Source organism: Camelus bactrianus, chromosome 17, assembly GCF_048773025.1.
Source record: "Camelus bactrianus isolate YW-2024 breed Bactrian camel chromosome 17, ASM4877302v1, whole genome shotgun sequence".
Taxonomy (NCBI): domain Eukaryota; kingdom Metazoa; phylum Chordata; class Mammalia; order Artiodactyla; family Camelidae; genus Camelus; species Camelus bactrianus.
In genome coordinates, this window is record NC_133555.1 from 38961521 (window position 1) to 38981155 (window position 19635).

The 19635-nt window shown below is 42.5% G+C and overlaps 2 protein-coding genes across 16 annotated transcripts in view; one reads left to right on the top strand and one right to left on the bottom strand.

Annotated features, from left to right (window-relative positions):
* Window positions 1-2366: 2366 nt before the first annotated feature.
* On the bottom strand, window positions 2367-4345 carry SS18L2 (SS18 like 2). Of its 2 annotated transcripts, XM_010945889.3 has the most exons (4): window positions 4207-4345; window positions 3888-3964; window positions 2823-2931; window positions 2367-2601 (listed from the first exon to the last, which is right to left on the bottom strand). In XM_010945889.3, exons 1-3 carry the CDS (start codon window positions 4273-4275, stop codon window positions 2844-2846), a joined length of 234 nt encoding a protein of 77 aa, XP_010944191.1. In that variant the 5' UTR covers window positions 4276-4345; the 3' UTR covers window positions 2367-2601; window positions 2823-2843. The 2 variants fall into 2 exon arrangements, with proteins under 2 accessions (XP_010944191.1, XP_010944190.1); XM_010945888.3 differs by having other exon boundaries at window positions 2367-2931.
* Window positions 4249-19635, top strand: part of SEC22C (SEC22 homolog C, vesicle trafficking protein) — a 31589-nt gene continuing 16202 nt past the window's right edge. For 2 of the 14 annotated variants that reach the window (XR_012500056.1, XM_074345142.1), the window contains exons 1-3: window positions 4249-4388; window positions 7186-7769; window positions 17542-17750. Coding sequence is in view for 10 of the 14 variants with exons in the window: in XM_074345142.1 (XP_074201243.1) it covers window positions 17569-17750 (182 nt within the window). In the remaining 4 variants the exon portion in view is untranslated. Of the gene's footprint in view, window positions 4389-7165; window positions 8116-8287; window positions 8339-13719; window positions 13815-17541; window positions 17751-19635 lie in introns of those variants that run through there. The other 12 variants (XM_045509805.2, XM_010945891.3, XM_045509806.2 and 9 more) reach the window with 12 other exon arrangements.

Consider the following 19635-nt stretch of genomic DNA (forward strand, 5'->3'; position numbering starts at 1 on the left):
CTGGAATTCAGTCTTGACACTCCAATAAAGTCTCCTTCCTGCCACTGATAATGTGACCTGGGGGCAAATCACTTTGATCTCTCTGGAGTTAAGTTTCTTCATCTGTAAAATAAGCAGGATGAAATACTTTCTGTCTAGGTTCCCTCCTTGTTCAGAGTTCTTTTATTCTGCCCTATGAATTGAAATTCTGTTTCAGATAATAGAAGATAAATTATGCTATTTGGTCTGTGGTCAAGGTGAAGAAACTGCTGGACAGGCAGACTTAGGGTTAGCATCCACCAAAAGGACTGATACTTCCCCTCTTATCCTCAAGAGTAGTAGAAAATCAGTGTCCAAGGAGTTTACAAACTCAGGATCGATTTGGCTGTGACTGTCAAAAGGAGAACCCTTGGTACTAGCAGTTCTCACATAATGATTTAGTGGCTTGTTCTCCTTCCCTGTCTTTCCCTCTCCCTTACTCCTTCCTGAGCAAGCATCATGTTACAAATAAACCTGCACCCAAGGCCTTGTTTCAGGCTCTGCTTCAGGGGAAACCGAAAGTGAAACATCAGCTGGTGTTCACATGCCAGTAAGAGCCAGACCCTGTGTAAACAAGTCACCCTGTCTAACTAAGGGGGTCAGCTGCCCTCTCACTCCAGCTGATGGTTGCCATGTGGCTCTGTAAGCCCAGCCTTGCTAGAAATCCAGCCTTTCATGGGGAATCCTCTTATCTTTAAATGTTAGCAACTAATTCAGAACTAAAGACACTGTCCAGCACCCACCATGTCTGCTGATCAGATGCGACCCATGAGCAGCCTACTTGGTAGAGTATGAGCACCAACCACGTGACTAGTAGAGGGAGGACACCAATAATGACTTAGAACCCTAAGGATGGCAGAATGGATGGGGGAGCAGCCTCCCTCCCAGACTTGAGAAGGTCCAGAGCCTTCAGTTAACACAGAGCTAACACACTCGAACGTTTACCATGTGCCTAGCTCTCAACTGCGTTATCTCAATCTCACAACCTCAGGAGGCAGATACTACTTTCATTATCCCCATTTTAGAGCTGAGGAAACAAAGCTTTCAGAGATTGTGATAGGTCTAAGATTCAAAGTGAGATGTCTCTTCACTGTTCACACATTATAGCCTCCCTGGGTTGCAACCCTTGACTTCAAAAGGAGCCAGGAACCTGAGGCTTTCATTTGGTGTTCACTTACAAGTATCTCTTTGCCTCATTTTACAGATGAGTCTCAAAGAGGGAAAGTTCTTTATAGAACAAAACTAATAAAGGCAGAAAGAATGATAAAACAGAAAATTACCATTAGTTAATCCCCAATGAAGTAACAGATCAAAGCTGGGTAGATCAAAATTTAAGTGAAAAGCTAACGGGAACTTGATAGTAAGTCAAATCAGGTTATTTCCTGGTGTGATGCAAAGGCAAGTTCCTGTTACTTCCTATGATGTATTCTTGCCAAAAACATTAGAACGTGAATCTGAATGAGCCTCTAGTCTACCATTTTACAGGAAAAGTGGGAGGTGACTGGGACATATTTAATGACACCACAGGAATACAACAGGCGAATGCAGAAATGTGAAGTTTTAGAGTCATTATGACCTAGTTTGTTCAACAAATGGCAAAGGAAAAAAAAAAGGGAACTGTTAAATATTTTCAAGACTGAAGAGACATCAACAAAATGCAGTGTGTCAATCTTTTTTGGCTCCTGATTCAGACACATCAACAAAAAGATGTTTTGTGACAAAAGAACATTATTGGGATTCAGGGGATGCTCCAAAATACGGAGCTCCAAATACCTTGGTGTATTGAATATTTTAAGCTGAAGGAGTCTAAGAAATGGCAGATGCTGTAAGAACTCTGACTTTCTCCCATGAAGTTGGTCATGAGACCCTCATATATGAGGTGCCCTCCCTATAACCAGAGGGACACTTGAGATTTTGAACGAAAAGGCCTTGCCAAGTTTACCCCCATTTACTACTCTCATCTCATACCCTTTTGTCCTATCACATTTCCCCCCATGAGTTTCTACTTTTCATCAAACCTAGTATAAAACCCCTCAGGTTCAACTGGTTTTTTGGGGGAGTTCATTTCCTTATGAAGGCTCCCATGTCAGGGAAGACTTAAATATATATGCTTTTCTTTTGTTAATCTGTCTTTTGTTATAAAGCCTCAGCTGACAAAAGGATAGAAGGAAAAACATATTTTTCCTCCCCTGTCATATCTTCTATTATTAGATGATGTTAGATAATAATTAAGAATTACTATTAATTTTGTTAGCCAGAATAATGGTGGTATTACATAAATTTTTAACTTCTTACAGTTTTTCTCAAAAACCAAAGGCTTATTACATGAAAATTTCTATACCTCAGTATCAGTCTTCTGTGGATAGGAAAGCTTTATTTCAAAGTAACCTGAAAAGAGCAGTCGGGGGTCCACAACCACAAACTGGTAGGAGGGAGCACACAGTTACACGTCCATTTGGCAGGGTTTCAGTCCAGAGTCTTGCCAGTTCCTGCTGATTGCCCAACACCTGCTCAGTTTCCTCTTCAGGTTGAAACTAAAAAGGCAGACTTGAAGATGCCCATGTCTTTGTTGTCCAAACACACCTATTTCAGGAAGGAGGACATCTGGAGTCAACTTAATTGAGGGAGTCCACTTAATTATTAACTTAAATATTTACACTGAGAATACAGTTAATTTAGTAGCTTTCTGCACATTTTCTCATTTTTAAAAGAGCCACAGAGGTTTCATTCATGTTTTAAGCAGTTGAGTTGGTAAAGATCCTGTCTCCATTTCATAGGAAGTAGATTATATTCAGTTTTCTTACAATAGCCAACCAACTGGAAGATTATTCCATTGCTTTTGAAGCACCTGTTGGATTGGCATCTGCGATGGTGGCCAAATAAATGAGATTTCTGTGTAACACATGCTGGTACCTATGGGTGAAAAACAGGTAAAAATTAGAGGCTTGTTTTTACTGAACATGAACAAAAAACTGGAAAAGAATTTACCCACTCTAGTGAATGGCTCATCCACTGATTGGATGACTCAATGTTATCAACCATCTTATTTAACATTTGCAAGGAAAACAGATCCAGAATCTTACCTGTTCTCTCCTCTCACTTCCACAGCTACCTCTCTAGTCCAGGCCACAATCTATTCTTGCTTAGACTACTGTATTGGAACAGTCTCCTGGTTTCCCAGCTCTGGCTCTGCACCCTGACTCGAATTCTCCACATAGCAGCCTGAGTGATCACTAAAATTTAAGTCAAGATCATATCATACTTCTGTTCAAAACCCTCCAAAGGCTCCCATCTCATTATGAGTAAACCTAAGCCCTTCTGGTGGCCTATGAGGCACTACATGATCAGGGCCTCCAGTTACCCTCTCTGATCTCATCTCTAACCACTTTCCCTTTACTCACTGAGTTCTGGCCACAGTGGCCTCCTTACTGTGACTTGAAGATACCCAGCAGGCTCCAGCCTGGGGGCTTTTCCACCTGATGCTTTCTCTGATTCACATATCTGCCTAGCTGCCTCCATCACCTAACACATATACTCAAATGTCACATCCTGTGTAAATTAGCACTCTTCTCCCCACTTACCCTGTTTTATTCTTATTCAAAGCACTTATTAGTATGTGCCTAATTGTATGATTCTAGAGTCTAGAATGTAAACTCCATGAAAACAGAGCTGGTATCTGTTTTGGTACTGATTCCCCAGTAGCTGAACTTAAAGAAGGGACAAGACACTTCCCATGTTCAATGCACACTTACTATAACTAAGCCTCATCTGCGATTAATCGCCCAAGACTCCTTTATCACATCAGCTGCTGCATCATCTCACTGGCTTCCCCTCCACTTAAAAGTCAGAGGAATAGGGAGGGGACTTACTGGACGCACTCATTTGCCCGGCCTTTATTCTGACATTCCATGATACAGCGGATCAGCTGATCATTCTCCTCCAGGAGCTGAAAGGTCAGACAAAAACGGTGAGTGCAGCACGACATCAGGACGGCAGGGACCAATGCCCTCCCTCCCCACCCCCGCCCCAATGCTAGGCTTTCCAGCTCCAGCGCCTTTGCTGACTTCATTCCCATCTCATTCCATCCCCCTGCGAATCACTCTACGCACACGACCAGTCTCAGCTGCTCCAGGAAGCTTCTAGCACCCTCAGCCTTTTGGGATCTCTACAGCCCGCGTTAGCGCTCACCCGCTGGATCGTCTCCTGATTGACTTCCGCCTTGCCTCTCAGCCAGTCCGGTACGAAGGCCACAGACATCCCGGGAAGCCAGGTTGCAACACGGCCTTAGGTCCAACAGACCTCTGCGAACCTAAACCTGAGCCAGCCAGCAGCTCCAGACGCGCTACGGCCACAGCAAGAACCCACGATAGGTAAGTTTACGCTCTCGACGTTGACTGGGCCCGCCCATCCATGGGGCGGGAAACAGGCAGAACGTCACTTGTGATTGGGTGCGCAAGAGCGGTGCTCAGCGTCCCTCCGAGGCCCCGCCCCTGGGGCGCTGGAGCTGTTTGTGGATCTTTTGCGTTTGCGCAGTCTGGAAAGCTAACCTCAGGGGCGGGGCTCGGCCTCAGCTCAGGGCACTGCCAGTCTGCGGGAGCACCTTGCCTGGGTCCCACAGGAATCAAGGAACCTGGATATCTAGCTTCAAGTCCGCAACTCTTTTGACATCACTCTGGTGCCTCCAGACTTGTGTCTAGAGCGTGAACCCTGGGCATTGCCTCCTGCCAAGTCGAACCCTGCAGGCCCAAGGGAAACACTGGTGTCAGCTTTACTCTTTGCTGAGGGAGAAACTCGCATATAGGCCTATTTTTCCTTTGGGCAATAATAATGCCTATCAGATTTACAACCCTAAAAAGCACTATTATTTTCTCCTTTTTACAGTTGAGAAAACAGTTAAGTAACTTGCCCAGGGTCTAATAGTTCCTAAGGGGAAAACCAGTATCTGAACAGAGGCAGTCTGGCTTTTGAACTCTCACTCATAACCACTATCCTACACTGCCTGTGCACCACATGGCAGAGTTGGTTTACTGCAAGATACGGGGAGGAAGCTGTGCCAACCTCCTGGGCCACACTGTTACTGCTGGCAACCACTAAAACTCTGAAGTGGTTGTCTTCTCTCTTGTCTAGTCCATACATAGTGACCGTGGGAACAAGGTTGGCTTTCCCTGTAGTGCAGAGTGAGAAGTAACCACTTTGTTTAGGAGGTAGACCTTGGAAAGACCTTTGGAACCCCAAAAGGGGTCTCAGGGCAATTTTGCCTTCCAGAGCTTCATTTCTCTGAGTGGTGGCCCTGATCCAGAGCCAAAGGGACCAATAATTGGAGAGGAGGGCTGGGACTATAGGTACCACATCTAACTCCTGTTGCTCAACCCATTGTGATGCCTGAGCTACACCAACTGTACCAGTTAGAGGGTGCGAGGCCCTGTTCTAAAGCACTCACATTCCAGGTTCTGAGAGCCCAAGTCTCCACATTTGAAAGCTCTGGGTTTTTCTGAGTCTAGCACCAATTTTCCCCTCCCTATTTAGGCCAGAGTCTTGTATTTCATGACCTGTGGTGAGAAGTACAGGTCTTCATCCAACCATGTGAATGTACTTAGAGAGGGAGTCCTGGCTTCTTTTCCTGGCACGTACATTGCAGTTTTCAATCTCCTTTACCAGCCAAATCTCCTCATTTTTCTCCTTTGTGCCTTTGATGACCTAGCCTCATGATCATTTGTCAACAGGCCAACCCTGACTCACAGTGGGAGGGAACTACATGAAGGTGTGAATACCAGGAGGTGGGGATTGCTGGAGGTCATTTTGGACTCTATATCTCTTCTGTTGTCATTTTGTAATTTCTTCTCTGGCCATGTAAGACCTGCTTCAATTTCCACCCTTGTGGTGAGGACTTTCAAAAGTCAATGTCCAGCCCAGACCTTTACATTGAACTGCAACCTGTATATTTAACTGCCTACATTGACATCCCAACCCGAAGTCTCAAAGGTGTCTCAAATTCAACTTGTCTAAGGTAGAACTAGTGATCAATCTTCTCTCCAAAATTAGATCCTCTTCCAGGTTCTACATAACTATGAATCCCTCCACTACCCGTCCATTCATTCAAGGCTGAACAGTGGCACCATCCTTGAAGCTACTTCATCACACTTTCATATCCAACTCATCACCAAGTCCTCCTGTTGATTTTTCCCTACATTTCTCTACAGACTACCCAATTCTCTTTCTCATCACCATTGCTCCAGCCTAGGCTCCAGCTTCATCCTCTCTTACCCAGACAACTGCATTGGCTTCCCAACTGATCCCACCACAGCTTCCATGTGCCTTCTCCACTTTGATCTTAACATCAGCAGCCAAAGTGAATTTTACCAAATGCAAATTTAATCAGTTTCCCTCTGTCCTAAACTCTACCATGGCTTCCAAGATCCTACATAGTCTTACCTCTTCCATTCTCACTACTGGATCTCACTCAACTCATTTACTCTCTAAACTGAGTTTCTTCTTTTTCCTTTTTGGTGGCAAAATATACATAACATAAAATTTACCATTTTAACCATTTTCATGTGTACAGTTCCGTGACACTTAGTATATTTACATTGTTGTGCAACCATCACCACCATCCATTTCCTAAACGTTTTCATCTTCCCCAACTGAAACTCTGTCCCTATCAACTCCCCATCCACCTCCCCTCTCTACCTCCTACACTGGGTTGCTTTTCATTTTTCAAAGGAGCCCTGCTGCAGTCCACACAAAGTTCTTTATATATACTGTTCCCTCTGTCAAAAACATTCTTCTCCCCTCTGCCTAGTTAGTTACTAATCATCCAGTGTCATGTTCTCAGGGAAGCCTCCTTGGACCCCCAAGTCCAGAACAGAAGCTCCTGTAAATTCTCTTGAAAACCGTACTCCTCTCAGAAGAGCACATAGCTCAGTCTGTATTTAAATACGTGTTGTATATTGTGGGATGGGTGCTTTCAGTCTGCTCTCCTCACTAACATAGTTTTTAGTGTCAGTATTTCCTCTCTGTGTCCCCAGTGCCTGCAATAATGTCTGGCACGCAGCAGGTGTTTAAAATTTGTTGAATGAATAAATAGATGAAGTCTGCTTCCCAATTTCCCTTCAGCCAGCCATCCATCTGTGAGTATGTCCGCCCCCAGACTGGGCTGTGTTCCTCCAGGGTCGGACTTTGGCACCGCATCCAGGCTGGCAAGAGGCTATGCTCTTTGGTTTGCCTTTCTCGGGCCTCCAGCCCAGCCACAGCTGAACCCACGCCCCGGGCGTGTCGCGCCGTCACGCGGAACTTCCCTGTCTCCACACGTCAGTCCCGTCCAGAATCCCGGCAGGAATCAGTCTTAAACCGCGAAGTCTCCTCGTACCTCTGGACGTAGGAGTTACAGGCTTGGACCTCAGACTCAAGCAGGTGAGAGCCGGGAGACAAGAGGTAAGTCGGGAGGCGCGCCCCAGCCACGCCCCTTCTACATTTGGGTCGCAGCCCTTTAAGAAGCTCCTCATTCACGACTCCGTCGGACCCCGCAGCGGAGGAGCACCAAGATTGGTCAATTCGAGTGTAGGTGTCGCTCAGCAGCAGCCAATGGTGGGGTAAGGGCTGGTCAAGGTTTGCGCATGCGCACCGCCGCCTACCTGCTCCTGGGCCGCCGGAGACCGGTCCGGGCCAGCCTGATGGGCTAAGGGTGTGAAGGAGGCGGTGGGCGGCGCGCCGCGGCGGGAGGGCACCGACTGCAAGGCCGCGGTCAGGGTGAGGTGAGAGCTGGCGGGCGAAGGCGGGCTGAAGTGGGAGTCGCGGTCCGTTAGCTGAGAGCAGGCGGGGTCGGGTGTGGCGCAGGGCGGACCTGGAGGTGGAGGCGGCCCCGGGCCCGCCCCGCCCCGTCCCGCCCCGCCCTCAGGCCCAGTTAGGCAACACCGGGCTTCGTGGGGCTTCCCGGAGTCCTCGGTCCGTTCTGCCGCCGGCTTCCTGGAGTCCTCAGTCTCTTTTGCCGCTGCTCTCCGGACTACGGGAAGATCTGAGGTGCGCGCCTGCAGGAACCCTCAGCGGGTCGAGTGCTGCCCCCAGTGGGAGGAGACGGGGTGTGTCCAAATGAAAGAAGGGGTGATTATTTCCTTAATTACCTACGAACGTCACGTCAGAGTGTTGTTAAATTTTGATAGCAAACTTCTCTTAGCGTGACGATATTCTAAGACTTGGTTTACCAAAACTGGGTGCACTTGGCCAGCTTTTCTGAACATTAGATGTAGGTGATGTACGTTTGTGTCCGTTATAGGATTACATGTGGACCTCCAGAGCCAAGATTAAGCACTCCAGGAAAAACTAGGTTTGTAGAAATCAAAGCCACAAAAGCATATTCCCAGTGGTGAAAAGTAACTGGTGAAATTTGTGACATGGTCAGAAAAGAAATAAAGCTCAGATAATGGTTAGGGTAAATCTTCATTAGATTTTACAAAGAAAGGAATTAATCCCGATACAGATAATTTTAGTAAAATGAAAATGTAAATAATTGAAAATGCTTTAATATTGCTAAATAGAATTAAATTGACATAATTGTTTGCTCTGGAAAATACGTTTTAGACAATGTTGTTATAGCTCTAAGTGTTTGTGTTTACAACACAGAGGACATCTTGGGGTCCCAAAGTTTTTTATTCTTGGAAGGAACCTCAGATAGCAGCCACATCCAAAAGTGACTGATGGTCAGAGAGGAAAATTGACTTATCCAAAGTAATACAACGAGTAAGGAGCAGCTGTAACTAGTATAACTCTAGGCCTTGGCTCCTTTGATTAACAGGTCTCTGATTAGTTCTAAGTATTAGTGCTTTTAGGGGAAGGAATTGTTTTAGAGAAACAGAGTAGCTGTAATCCCAAAGATTGGATTTAGAGAAACAGTGTAGTGGAAAGATCATAGGCATCCCAATATTTTGAGTAAGGAAATTTTGGTTGGAATACTGACTTTACCATGTAAGCCTTGGAGCTACAGTTTTCCCATGTGTCCAGTGTAGATTATGCCTACCCCATAGATGGTTATGAGCATTAAATAACTATCAGTGTAAAAGTTCCTTCCTAGCAGTGCCTGGCACATAATATTAGTCACTATCAAATTCAGTCCCCTTTGTGCTGTACACCAAAAATTGACACAACATTGTAAAGTGACTATATACCTCAATTAAAAAAAAAAATTCAGTTCCCCTACTCTCTTTGGCTCCTAACAAATGACAAAGTTGACCTCTCCCCACCTCCCTACTCCATTCCCAAGCAACGTGGAACAAAGGTGCTTTCATGAACTACAAATTGGGTAACCAGTTCTCAAGGCCTGCAGCTGAAGGTAAATTCAGTAAGGGTGACATAACTCAACTTTGTCTTTTGTATTGTGTATTTGAGGAGTGGGTCACATGCCTTATGGGAAACTCTTGGTTTGAATATTTGCGTGCCAAGTGAATCTTGTTTTGCTTAATTACTATTTTGCAAGGCCTGGTAGTTTAATGCCCTTTCTCTCTCCCTTTTTGAGGGAGGAGGAGGTGTATTTGTGGTAGAGATTTGGGAGAGAGTTAAGGGTACAGGCGCAAAGAAACCAGTGGGAACAGGAGTGCCCTCCAGCTAGGTACAGTCTTCGCAGGTAGAACAGGGATAATCTTTGACTTGAGCAGTTTATAAATAGATGTTGAGAAGAGGATTTAGGAAATGAGGGAGGCAGATTAAAATATAATTTTAATAAAATCTGATGGTAACTAGGATGCTGTATTTGATTACTACTTCAGTTTATGTTTTTAAAATTTTTCATTTATTTAAACCTCTTTTCCTGTCCAAGTAGAGGGTTATTACATCTGCAGTTTTCCGCTCTACTAGCTGAGCTATGGAAGGGTGCACAAGTAGACAGTGTGGAAACGTTTTTATTAGTTGTAAAACTTTTTCTTTTTATTAGTTCCCTCCTTCTGTCCCTCCCTCCCTCCTTTCTTTCCTTCTTTCTATCTTTCCTGCCTGCTTGCTTGCTTACTTGCTTGCTTGCTTTCTTATGTTCACTGCTTAAGCACCATTTGTTGAAGAGACTATCCTTCCATTTTACTGCTTTTGCACCATTGTCAAAAATCATTTGGCTGTTCTTGTGTAGGTTTGTTTCTGGGTTCTCCAATCTGTTTCGTTGATCTGAGTGTCTATACCACACAATCTTGGTTATTGTAGCTATATGGTAAGTCTTGAAATAGGATAGCATGGTTCCATCCACTTTATTGTTTTTCAAACTTGCTTTAACTGTTTGTTTCTTTGCCTTTCCATATAAATTTTAGAATAATCTTATCTACGTCTACAAACTATCTTACTGATATTTTTACAGGAATTGTATTAAACCCGTATGTCACTTTGGGGAAGAAATGACATCTTTACTATGTTGAGTCTTCCGATCCGTAAACATGGTATATCTCCTCATTTATTTAGGACTTCTTTGATTTCTTTCAGCAGTGTTTTGTAGTTTTCAGCATACAACTCCTATACATGTTTTGTTAGTTTACACCTAATTATTGCATTTTGAAGAATATAGCTTTATTGAGGTCATTTTTTTAGATGATTATAAATGTTATTTTTATGTTTAATTTTGGCTTCTATGTGTTTGTTGCTGGCATGTAGAAAAACAATTGATTTTTGTATGTTGATCTTATATTCTACAACCTTATTGAACTCATTCATTTTAGACTTTTTGTAGACTCTTTGGAATTTTCCATGTAGACAATTATGTCATCTGCAGGTAAGAGTAATTTTGTTTCTTCCTTTCCTATTTATGCCTTTTATTTCAGTTTCTTGCCTTAATGCACTGGGTAGAACATCCAGTACTGTGTTTAATAGTAGTATACGTGAGAGCAGACATCTTTGTTCCTGACTTTGAAGAGAAAGAATTCAGTCTTTTACCCTTAAGTATGATGGTTGTAGGCTTTTTGTAGATGCTCTTTATCAGGTTGAGAAAGTTCTCCGCTGTTCCTATTTTGCTAAGAGTTTCTTCATGAATGGGTGTTGAATTTTGTCAGATGTCCTTTTTGCATTAATTGACATAATTGTGTGACTTTTCCTATTTAGCACTTTAATATGATGGATTGTATTGATAGATTGTTGAACATTAAGCCAGCCTTGCATCCTGGGATAAATCCCACTTGGTTATGGTGCCTAATTCTTTTTATTATATCACTGAATTTTAGTTGCTAATATTTTGTTAAGGATTTTTGCATGTAAATTCAGGAGGATTATTGGTCTATAGTTTTCTGTTTTTCTACTGTCTTTGTCTAGTTTTGATATCAGGGTAATATTAGCTTCATAAAATAAATTTGGAATTGTTCCTTCCTCTTCTCTTTTTTTTGGAAGAGATTGTGCAAAATTGATGTTAATTCTTTTTTAAATGTTTAGTAGAATTCTCCAGTGAAACCATCTGAACCTGGGTATTTCCTTTTCACAAGTTTTAAAATTACAAATGAAATTTTCTTAGTAGGAAATTTAGTTACAGACTATTTAAATTACCTATTTCATATTGGGTGAATTGTGGTAGTTTGTGCTTTTTGAGGAATTGAGCCATTTCACCTATGTTGTCAGATGTGTATGTGTAGGGTTGTTTGTAGCATTCCCATATGATTCTTTTAATGTCTGTAGTGATATCCCCTGTTTGATTCTTGATAATGGTAATTTGTCTCTTCTCTCATTTTTTCCTTTGTCACTTTTGGTAGAGGTTTGTCAATTTTATTTATCTTTTCAAAGGACCAACATTTTATTTCATTGATTTTCTCTATTGCTTTTCTGTTTTCATTGATTTCTACTGTATTATCCTGCCTGCTTTATTTGTTTCTCCTCTTTTTCTAGTTTCTTAACATGTGAGCTTAAATTACTGTTTTGAGACTTTTCCTCTTTTCTAATGTTAGCATGTAGTGCTGTAAGTTTCCCTCTCAGCACTGCTTTAACTGTGTCCCACAAATTTTGATATTTTTCTTTTTATTAGGTTCATTATATTTTTAAATTTTCCTTGAGACTTCCTTTTTGACCCATGGACTACTTTAAAGTGTGTTGTTTAATTTTTAAATATTTGGAGGTTTCCATTACCTTTCTGTTACTAATTTCCATTTTGACTACATTATGATCACAGAATGTACTCTGTATGAATTCTTTTAAATTTGTTGAGATTTGTTTTATGGCTGCTTGAAAGGAATTCTGTTGTTGGACAATGTTCTATAAATGTTGATTACATACTTTTGTTGATAGTTTGTTGAGATCTGTATCTTTGATGATTTTCTCTCTAGTTCTGTCAGTTTTGAGAGAGGGATGTTGAAGTCTTCAACTGTAACTGTGGAGGATTTGTCTGTTTCTCCTTTCACTTTATTAGTTTTACTTTGCATATTTTGGATCTCTGTTTTTTGGCACATACACATTTATTTTTATGTCCTCTTGGGAGATTTATTCTTTTATCACTATGTAATGTTCTTCTCTTTCCATCCGTGGAAATTTCCTTTGCTCTGAAGTCTACTTTATCTGATACTAATATAATTCACTCTTTCTTTTGATTAATGTTTACATGGTATTTTTTTTCTAGTTATTTACTTTCAAGCTGTCTGTATTTTAAAATTTGAAGTTTCTCGTAGAAAGTGTATAATTGGGTCATGTGTTTTATCCATTCTATTCTTTTCTGTCTTTAATTGTATATTCAGACCATTTAATGTAATCATTGATATATCAGGGTTTAAGTCTGCTCTTTTATTCTTTGTTTTCTGTTTATTCTGATTTTTAAAATTATTTTCTTTTCCCTGCATTCCTGTGAGTAATTCAGACATTTTTAAGAATTCCATTTTCATTTATTTATACTGTTTTTGAATGTGTATCTTCATGTAGCCTTTTCAGTGGTTGCTCCAGTGTACAGACATATACATATATGTATTTGTGTATGTGTGTGTATCTTATAGTCTCCTGGTCTCCATATTTTACCATTTCAAGTAAAATGTAGAAACTCTACCTATTTCCATTTCTGTACCCTCTCCCATTTATAATTGTCTTGTATTTCCTTTATATACATTGAGAACCACATCAAACATGTGATAATTATTGCTTCAATCATCATAGTTTTAAAAATTCATAAAGTGAAGGATAGTCTATTGGGTTTTTCCCGTGTTTTCTGGGAAAAACTTCAGAAAAATTTCTGGAGTTCTGTTGTTTTTTCTTCCTTGCTGATGTTCCAAAATTTCCTCTCTTATCTTTTTTTTTTTTTTTTTTTTGTCTCCCTGTTTAGTGAGCCTCCTTTAGCCATTCTTTTAGAGCAGGTGTGCTGGCAATATATTCTTTCAGGATTTCTTCATCTGAGTATATTTTCATTTTGCCTTCATTCTTGAAGGATACTTCTGCTGAAAATACAGAATCCTGTGTTGGCAGTTCTTCTCTTTTAGCCCTTGAAAAATGTACTTCCTTTTGGCCTCCATGATTTCTATGAGAAATATGCTGTCATTTGAATTGTTTTTCTTCCATAGGCAAGGTATTGTTTCTTGCTGCTTTCAAGATTTTTTTTTCTGTCTTTAGTTTTCTTAAGTTTGACTATTACGTGTGTTGGCATGGATTTCTTTGAGTTTACCCTTTCTGGGATTTATTCTGCTTTTTGAATCTATTGGCTTATGAATTTTGCCAGATTTGGGAAGTTTTGACATTATTTCTTTGAATACCTTTTTAGTCCTGCCCTCTGCTCTCCTCCAGGACTCCAGTGACATGAATGGATCATTTGTTAAAGTCCCACAGTCTGTGAAGCTCTGCACAGTTCAATCTAGTTTCTCTCGGATTGTTCAAATTAGGTAATTTTTATGTTCTGTCTTCAAGTTTACTGATTCATCCTTCTGTCCCCTCCATTTTACTGTTGAGCTCATCCATTGAGTTTTTTATATCAGTTAATGTATTTTTAATTCTAAAACTCCATTTGGTTCTTTATATCTTTGGTTCTTTGTATCTTCCATTTCTTTGTTGAGAATCAGTTTTTAATTTGTTTCAAGTCTGTTTGTAATTGCTCATTGAAACATTTTTATGATGGCTGATTTAAAATCTGCCAGCTAATTCTGTCATCTGTGTCGTTTTGATGTTGGCATCAGTTGATTGTTTCTTCTTACTCAAGTTGAGATTTTCCTGATTCTTACTGTGGCCAGTGATTTTCTGTTGAAACCTGGGCACTTTGGGCATTATATTATGAGACTCTGTCTCTTATTTAAATCTTTTGTTTTAATTGGCCCTTGTTGACACTGTGCTAGCAGCAGAAGTGGGGGTTCTATCTCACTACTGCCATGTGGCCTCTTTTGACTCCCTGAAAGGCAGGGGCTGCTCATTATTCCTGGGCAGAGATGGGGATTCCTTCTCCCCAGTGGTGCAGCAGGAGATGTTGGCTCATTGCCGCCTGTAGCTCTGCACTTGGTCTTCTCTGACATTACCCCAGGAGGGCTGGGAGTTGAGGATGGGGCACCTCTTTACCACCAGGTAAAAGTAGAAGTCAAGGCTCTTCACTCGGCCTTTGCTGGTGGGTATGTAATAACTGCAGCTTTTTTCTGTGGTATTTGGCTGGAGTTGAACATTTTTGTCTAAGAGTTTTCTGTTTTGCTGGGTTGTACCTTTCCTGGTTTGGCCAGAGAGACACAGCTTTTCGTTGTTGTTGTTGGGTTTTTTTTTTTTTCCCTATGCCCATTGGTATTTCCAGGTTGTCAGCTTCTCCAGCACCAAGATTGGGATATATGAAGCAAAAAGAAAACCTTGGGAACTCACAGCGTTTCATTCCTCAGGTCCCAAGGTCCCTGCCAGTCTGCCTTCTTCTCTTTGCCTTCCAGAGACTTCTTATGTTTGTTTTATGTATAATGTCCATGGTTTGTAGTTGTATTTAGTGGGAGTAGGAGAAAGTACTTCAGCCCCACCTTTCTAGAAGCAGAGACTCCAGGCCATTCTTTTTTGAGCAGTGGTCAGATCTCTTATTTAATTCCAGACTGTCTCATACTGGTGCATAACCTGAATTCACAAACATCAAATCCCTGCAGTGTGTAAAGCCCTTACCAGGCATTGTGGGGAACACGAGGATGAGCCTCTCCCTACTCGTATCAAATTTTTTTCATCTTTTGGAATACAAAGTGCATTTTCACAAAGGGAAGAACTGTTGAGGGGGTGTGGTCTCTGTTCTCAGACTTCCACAGCAGCAGGTAAGATCCTGCCACCTCTCAGGCTGCTGCCAACCTGTGCGTGCACACACTCACACGGATACACATATGCATGTAACAGTTCATAACTCAGTGTCACCTTCATCTAAGCATTGCAAATATTTTTAAATATTTTTATAAAATGAATGTGGGTTTCACTAGTTTGCAGTACTAGTAACTCGATAGAACTGATACAGTTTTTATCTTGAATGCTGCTGTTTGAGGAGAAACAGATTTGATCACCAAAAGAATAAAATGGTTCAAGTAGAAAGCTTGGAGGGGACTTTGGGTCCTTTAGAGAGTGGTCGAACTGGTTCCTGTGATTGCTGTCACTTGGAAGGGTCACTGTTTTCTTCTTACTAGTTTAACACAATACCTGGCACACAGCAGGTACTCCATAAAGACTGCACTAGAGACGATATTTGAGGTTGAGAGTTGGAATAAATGCGTGCTGCTTTCCATAGAAGAGCATACAGCTTACTCAGCACCCGAAAAAGAATCTTGCTTGGGGTGTTTCTATCCTGTCTCTGACTTTCTTGGTATCTCATTGATTTGTCGCCCCGCCTCCTCTGGTCTTTCTCTCTCACTCTTTGCCTCCATGTCTTTATATCTTGGCCAAGGGCTCTTGTTGAAATCATTTATATATTTATTTTTAGCAGGTAGTGTTCTTAGAACCATCTCTGTTAGAAGTGTTCTTAAACACTTCTCTGCATGCATCATAGGATGGCTGCAACTTCCATTCATGCTGTAACACTGTTCTCAAGGTGGCAGGCAAGTTGAAGTTCCTGTTTAGACCCGAAGCCCTGGTCTCAGGTTGATCTTGTAGTCTTTCCTATGTCTGTCAGAACTCTGCCCTCCTTAAAAAAAACTTTCTAAATTATATATGTCAAACATTCATGAAAGTATAGGTGATAATGCAGTTAGCCTCCATACACTTGTCCTCTGATACCCTTTCTGGTGCTCTAGGTCTCCACACTGGCCAGGTGGCTAGAGTACAGCCCAAAGGGTCTTCTTCCTGTTGACCTGGCCTTGCCAGTGGTGCTGGGAATGTAGCAGTTTTGTGTGCAGAGGTATTTTTCCTGAGACTTTTTGGATTTTGACTCCTCAGTGGAGAGTGTGGGGAGATGGGACAGATGAGCTGTGGAGGGTCTGTGGCCTGGTAGACTAATTTTTCTTTTTACCTCCTCTTGCTTTTATGCCACTGCAGTTTCTTCATGTGTAAAATGTCAGTAATTACCCATTCATCCATTCCAGATATGGTCTTTATTCTTAGAACTGACACTTAGGTGGTGGAAATGATCATCAGTGAAATAGAGAACAGAGGGGTGGGTGCTCTGGGGATTTAGAGGAGGTGGAAGTACTTCTGGTGGGGTGTACTGGAGACGGTCCTTGATGTGGACTTGGCCATGGGGAGATCTGAGGATGCAGACTGGGCAAGAATGCACAGAGGCAGAGAGCAATGTGCACCCTGGGGCTCCCATTTCCCACTGCTCACGGGAACTGCAATGCCAGATTATGTCCCCAGGGTTCTTTGGAAGGAAAGTCCACCAGTATACGTACCTGTTTATATCCTATCTAGTAGAGGACTTGACAACAGAGTCTGTGAGGCAGGATATGTGGGTCACGGAAAGACCCATTAGAGCCGTGATAGCTGCCTCACTTGCCCCTGGTTGCAGGGCTGTCACGTGCAGATGTGCAGGTTTTGCCCTGTATTCCTGCAGCCATCTGTGGGAACTCAGTCATCATGTTGGAGACTGGCTCGGTGTCAGACGTTTGCAGAAGTTTGGGAGGATATACTACACCCTCTGTTTTATTTTTGCCTTCTGCTCTCCTTGCCGCCGGCTTTAAGTTAAATGCTCAGAACCCTCCACTGCAGGTGAGGGAGTGGCAAGTACGCTGCTCAGTACCTACCTTGCTAGGTGACCTGAAATGCACAGGTCACTGGACACCATCTCTGCTGCTTCAGGGTCAGGCTCTTCCTGTCTCTTTGAGGCCATCTTGCTCCCTGCCTCCTGTTACCCACTGTCCCTGCTATTGCTCCTGAGCCCTTCTGGTCCTGCTTCCTTGCGTCTCTGTTCCCTCACCCAGTTGGTTTACTAATTCTGGAAATGGAGGGATTCCTTAGAGAGGAGGAAGAGGAGGACTACAAGTAAGGAAGAGACAGGGAGGATAATGAAGGGAGGAAAACTGGGAGTGACATAATAGTAGAGGGCAGGGAAATCATAATTAAAGCCACACTTGCATTTGTGGTGGGGGTGAGGGTGGCACAGTCCAGAGTGGCCATTTCTAGGGTGGGGGTGTCCCTGGTACCATCATCCGGCCCGCAGTAACAAGGTGACCTTGCCTCCCTCAGGTGTCCTCATGACTCGTCTTGTGGACCATGTCCATGATCCTTTTCGCCTGTGTGGTAAGGGTGAGGGATGGACTGCCCCTGTCAGCCTCCACTGACTTTTACCATACCCAGGATTTTCTGGAATGCAGGAGACGGCTCAAGACTTTAGCCTTGCGACTGGCCCAGTATCCAGGTCGAGGTTCTGCAGAAGGACGTGACTTCAATATTCAGTAAGCAAGCATGTTCAACCTTCCAGAGCACCTGCACAATTTGGGTTACTCATAACCACATGTTGAGGTGACATTGTGCTGATCACACTGTGTGTTACAAGCAGGTCTGACACAGGTAGCAGTCCGAGGTCGGGCTTGTTTACAACAATAGCATCAAAGGGGCTCAAGTCCTGCTGCCCCAGCTCCCACCTCCTGTGAGCAGAGCACCTGCGAGCATCGCGAGGCCCGGCTCACACGCTCTTCATGCCTTTAGTTTGGTAGTTTTCTCTGCATTTGATGCAGAGTTGGAAAAACGATGAGGAGGGAGGAGAGACTAGACTAAAATGTCAGGAAAGGGAAAGGACGGCAGTGAGGAAGCCAAGAAAATGAGAAAAAAGACTTGACTTCTTGACTTCAGTTTTTGCTTTTTTAGTTTTTTCACTTAAAAATTTTTTCTAATTAAAAAGTTTTTATGTGACAGGAGTACGAGAGTGAAAAATGAGCACAAGTAGGTCCATCTTTTCAAGGGTCTCAAAGTTGATGAGGGGGCAAGAGAAATGTATAACTGAAGTAATACAAGGGGCAAGTGCTCCAGTGGAAGTAGGAATCAAGTGGTCACGATAACCGTAGTAATAAGAGCTATTATTATTGAGTGTTTTCCACGTGTCAGGCACTATTCTAAGTGCTTCATGTGGCTGATGAGGCAGGTAGAGTGTTATACCTGTTTGACAGAGCAGGACACTGAGGGTAAGCGGCTTACCTAAGGTCACACTGGTAGTAAGTAGTAGAGTCAGGATTTTTTTTTTTTAAACTCACATCTCATAGAACTTTAATCACTGAACACACCATTTACAGTTACAGCACTGGGATATTCTGATCCAGTTGTGAGGCTATAAACTCTAATGTTGAAATGAACTGTGAATTTGAATTAAGCTATTATCCCTAGAGTACCTTGTTCTGTTAATCAATGTATTGGATCAGTAAGTGTAAAAGCATTTTGAATAGGTGGTCTAAATTTTAATCACTTGGAGCTTATTTTATGCACTGAGGCCACCACAACCAATATTAACCCATTAAAAGCTATACTATCCCTTAAGATTCAATTATTTATTTTATAGATTAAATACATAAAACACCATAGGATCTTCTCATCTTGTATTGCTCTCACCTCTTTGTGGGAAGGTCAATTTCACTGATGAAAAGAGATAGTAAAAAACTTGTACTGCCATTCTCCCAATTCCTTATTTACAAAACAAATGATTATGCTACCTTTGCAGGGTCAGGATACCTTGGGGTAGGGCCAGGATTTGAATTCAGGCCGCTGGGCACCACGATCTGTTCCTTGTGTGTTATGCCATTTCTTTTTCCAGGGTTTAGAGCAAGAAATCAGTCTGTGGAGGGATCGGGGCAAGGCAGGTTTTGAAATATCAAAAAGGCTTGTCACAGATTTTACATCATGGTTTTCCAGAATTTAGGCCTTTGCTTACCAAGTCACTTTTGCTCCCCTTGAATAGTAAATTATGGGTTGACCTGACAACTCTTTCTAGGGGAGTTCAGTCTCAGAATCGGAAAAACAAAAGGAAGGGTCCAGGCCTGACTCCAGGCTTGGTGGTGCTGTTGGACTGGAAGGACCATGACCTGAAGAGGGTACCAGGTGGTAGGCATTGCAGCTGTCACCCTGAGCTGTGGGCTCTGGGTGCCCAGGAGCAAAGACGGAGCTGCATCTGCTCATGTTTGCCACTCCTTTCTCTGGAAGCACCGAATCCGCCTTCCTCAGTGGCCCCTCCCTCATCATTCTGGGGTTATCCTTCTGTGTGAGCTTTGGTCTGCACCTCTAATAGGAAACTTTTCTCTGTTAAGGAACAAAAAAAAGCCTATGACTTCAAGTGAAATTCTGGGTACTTCA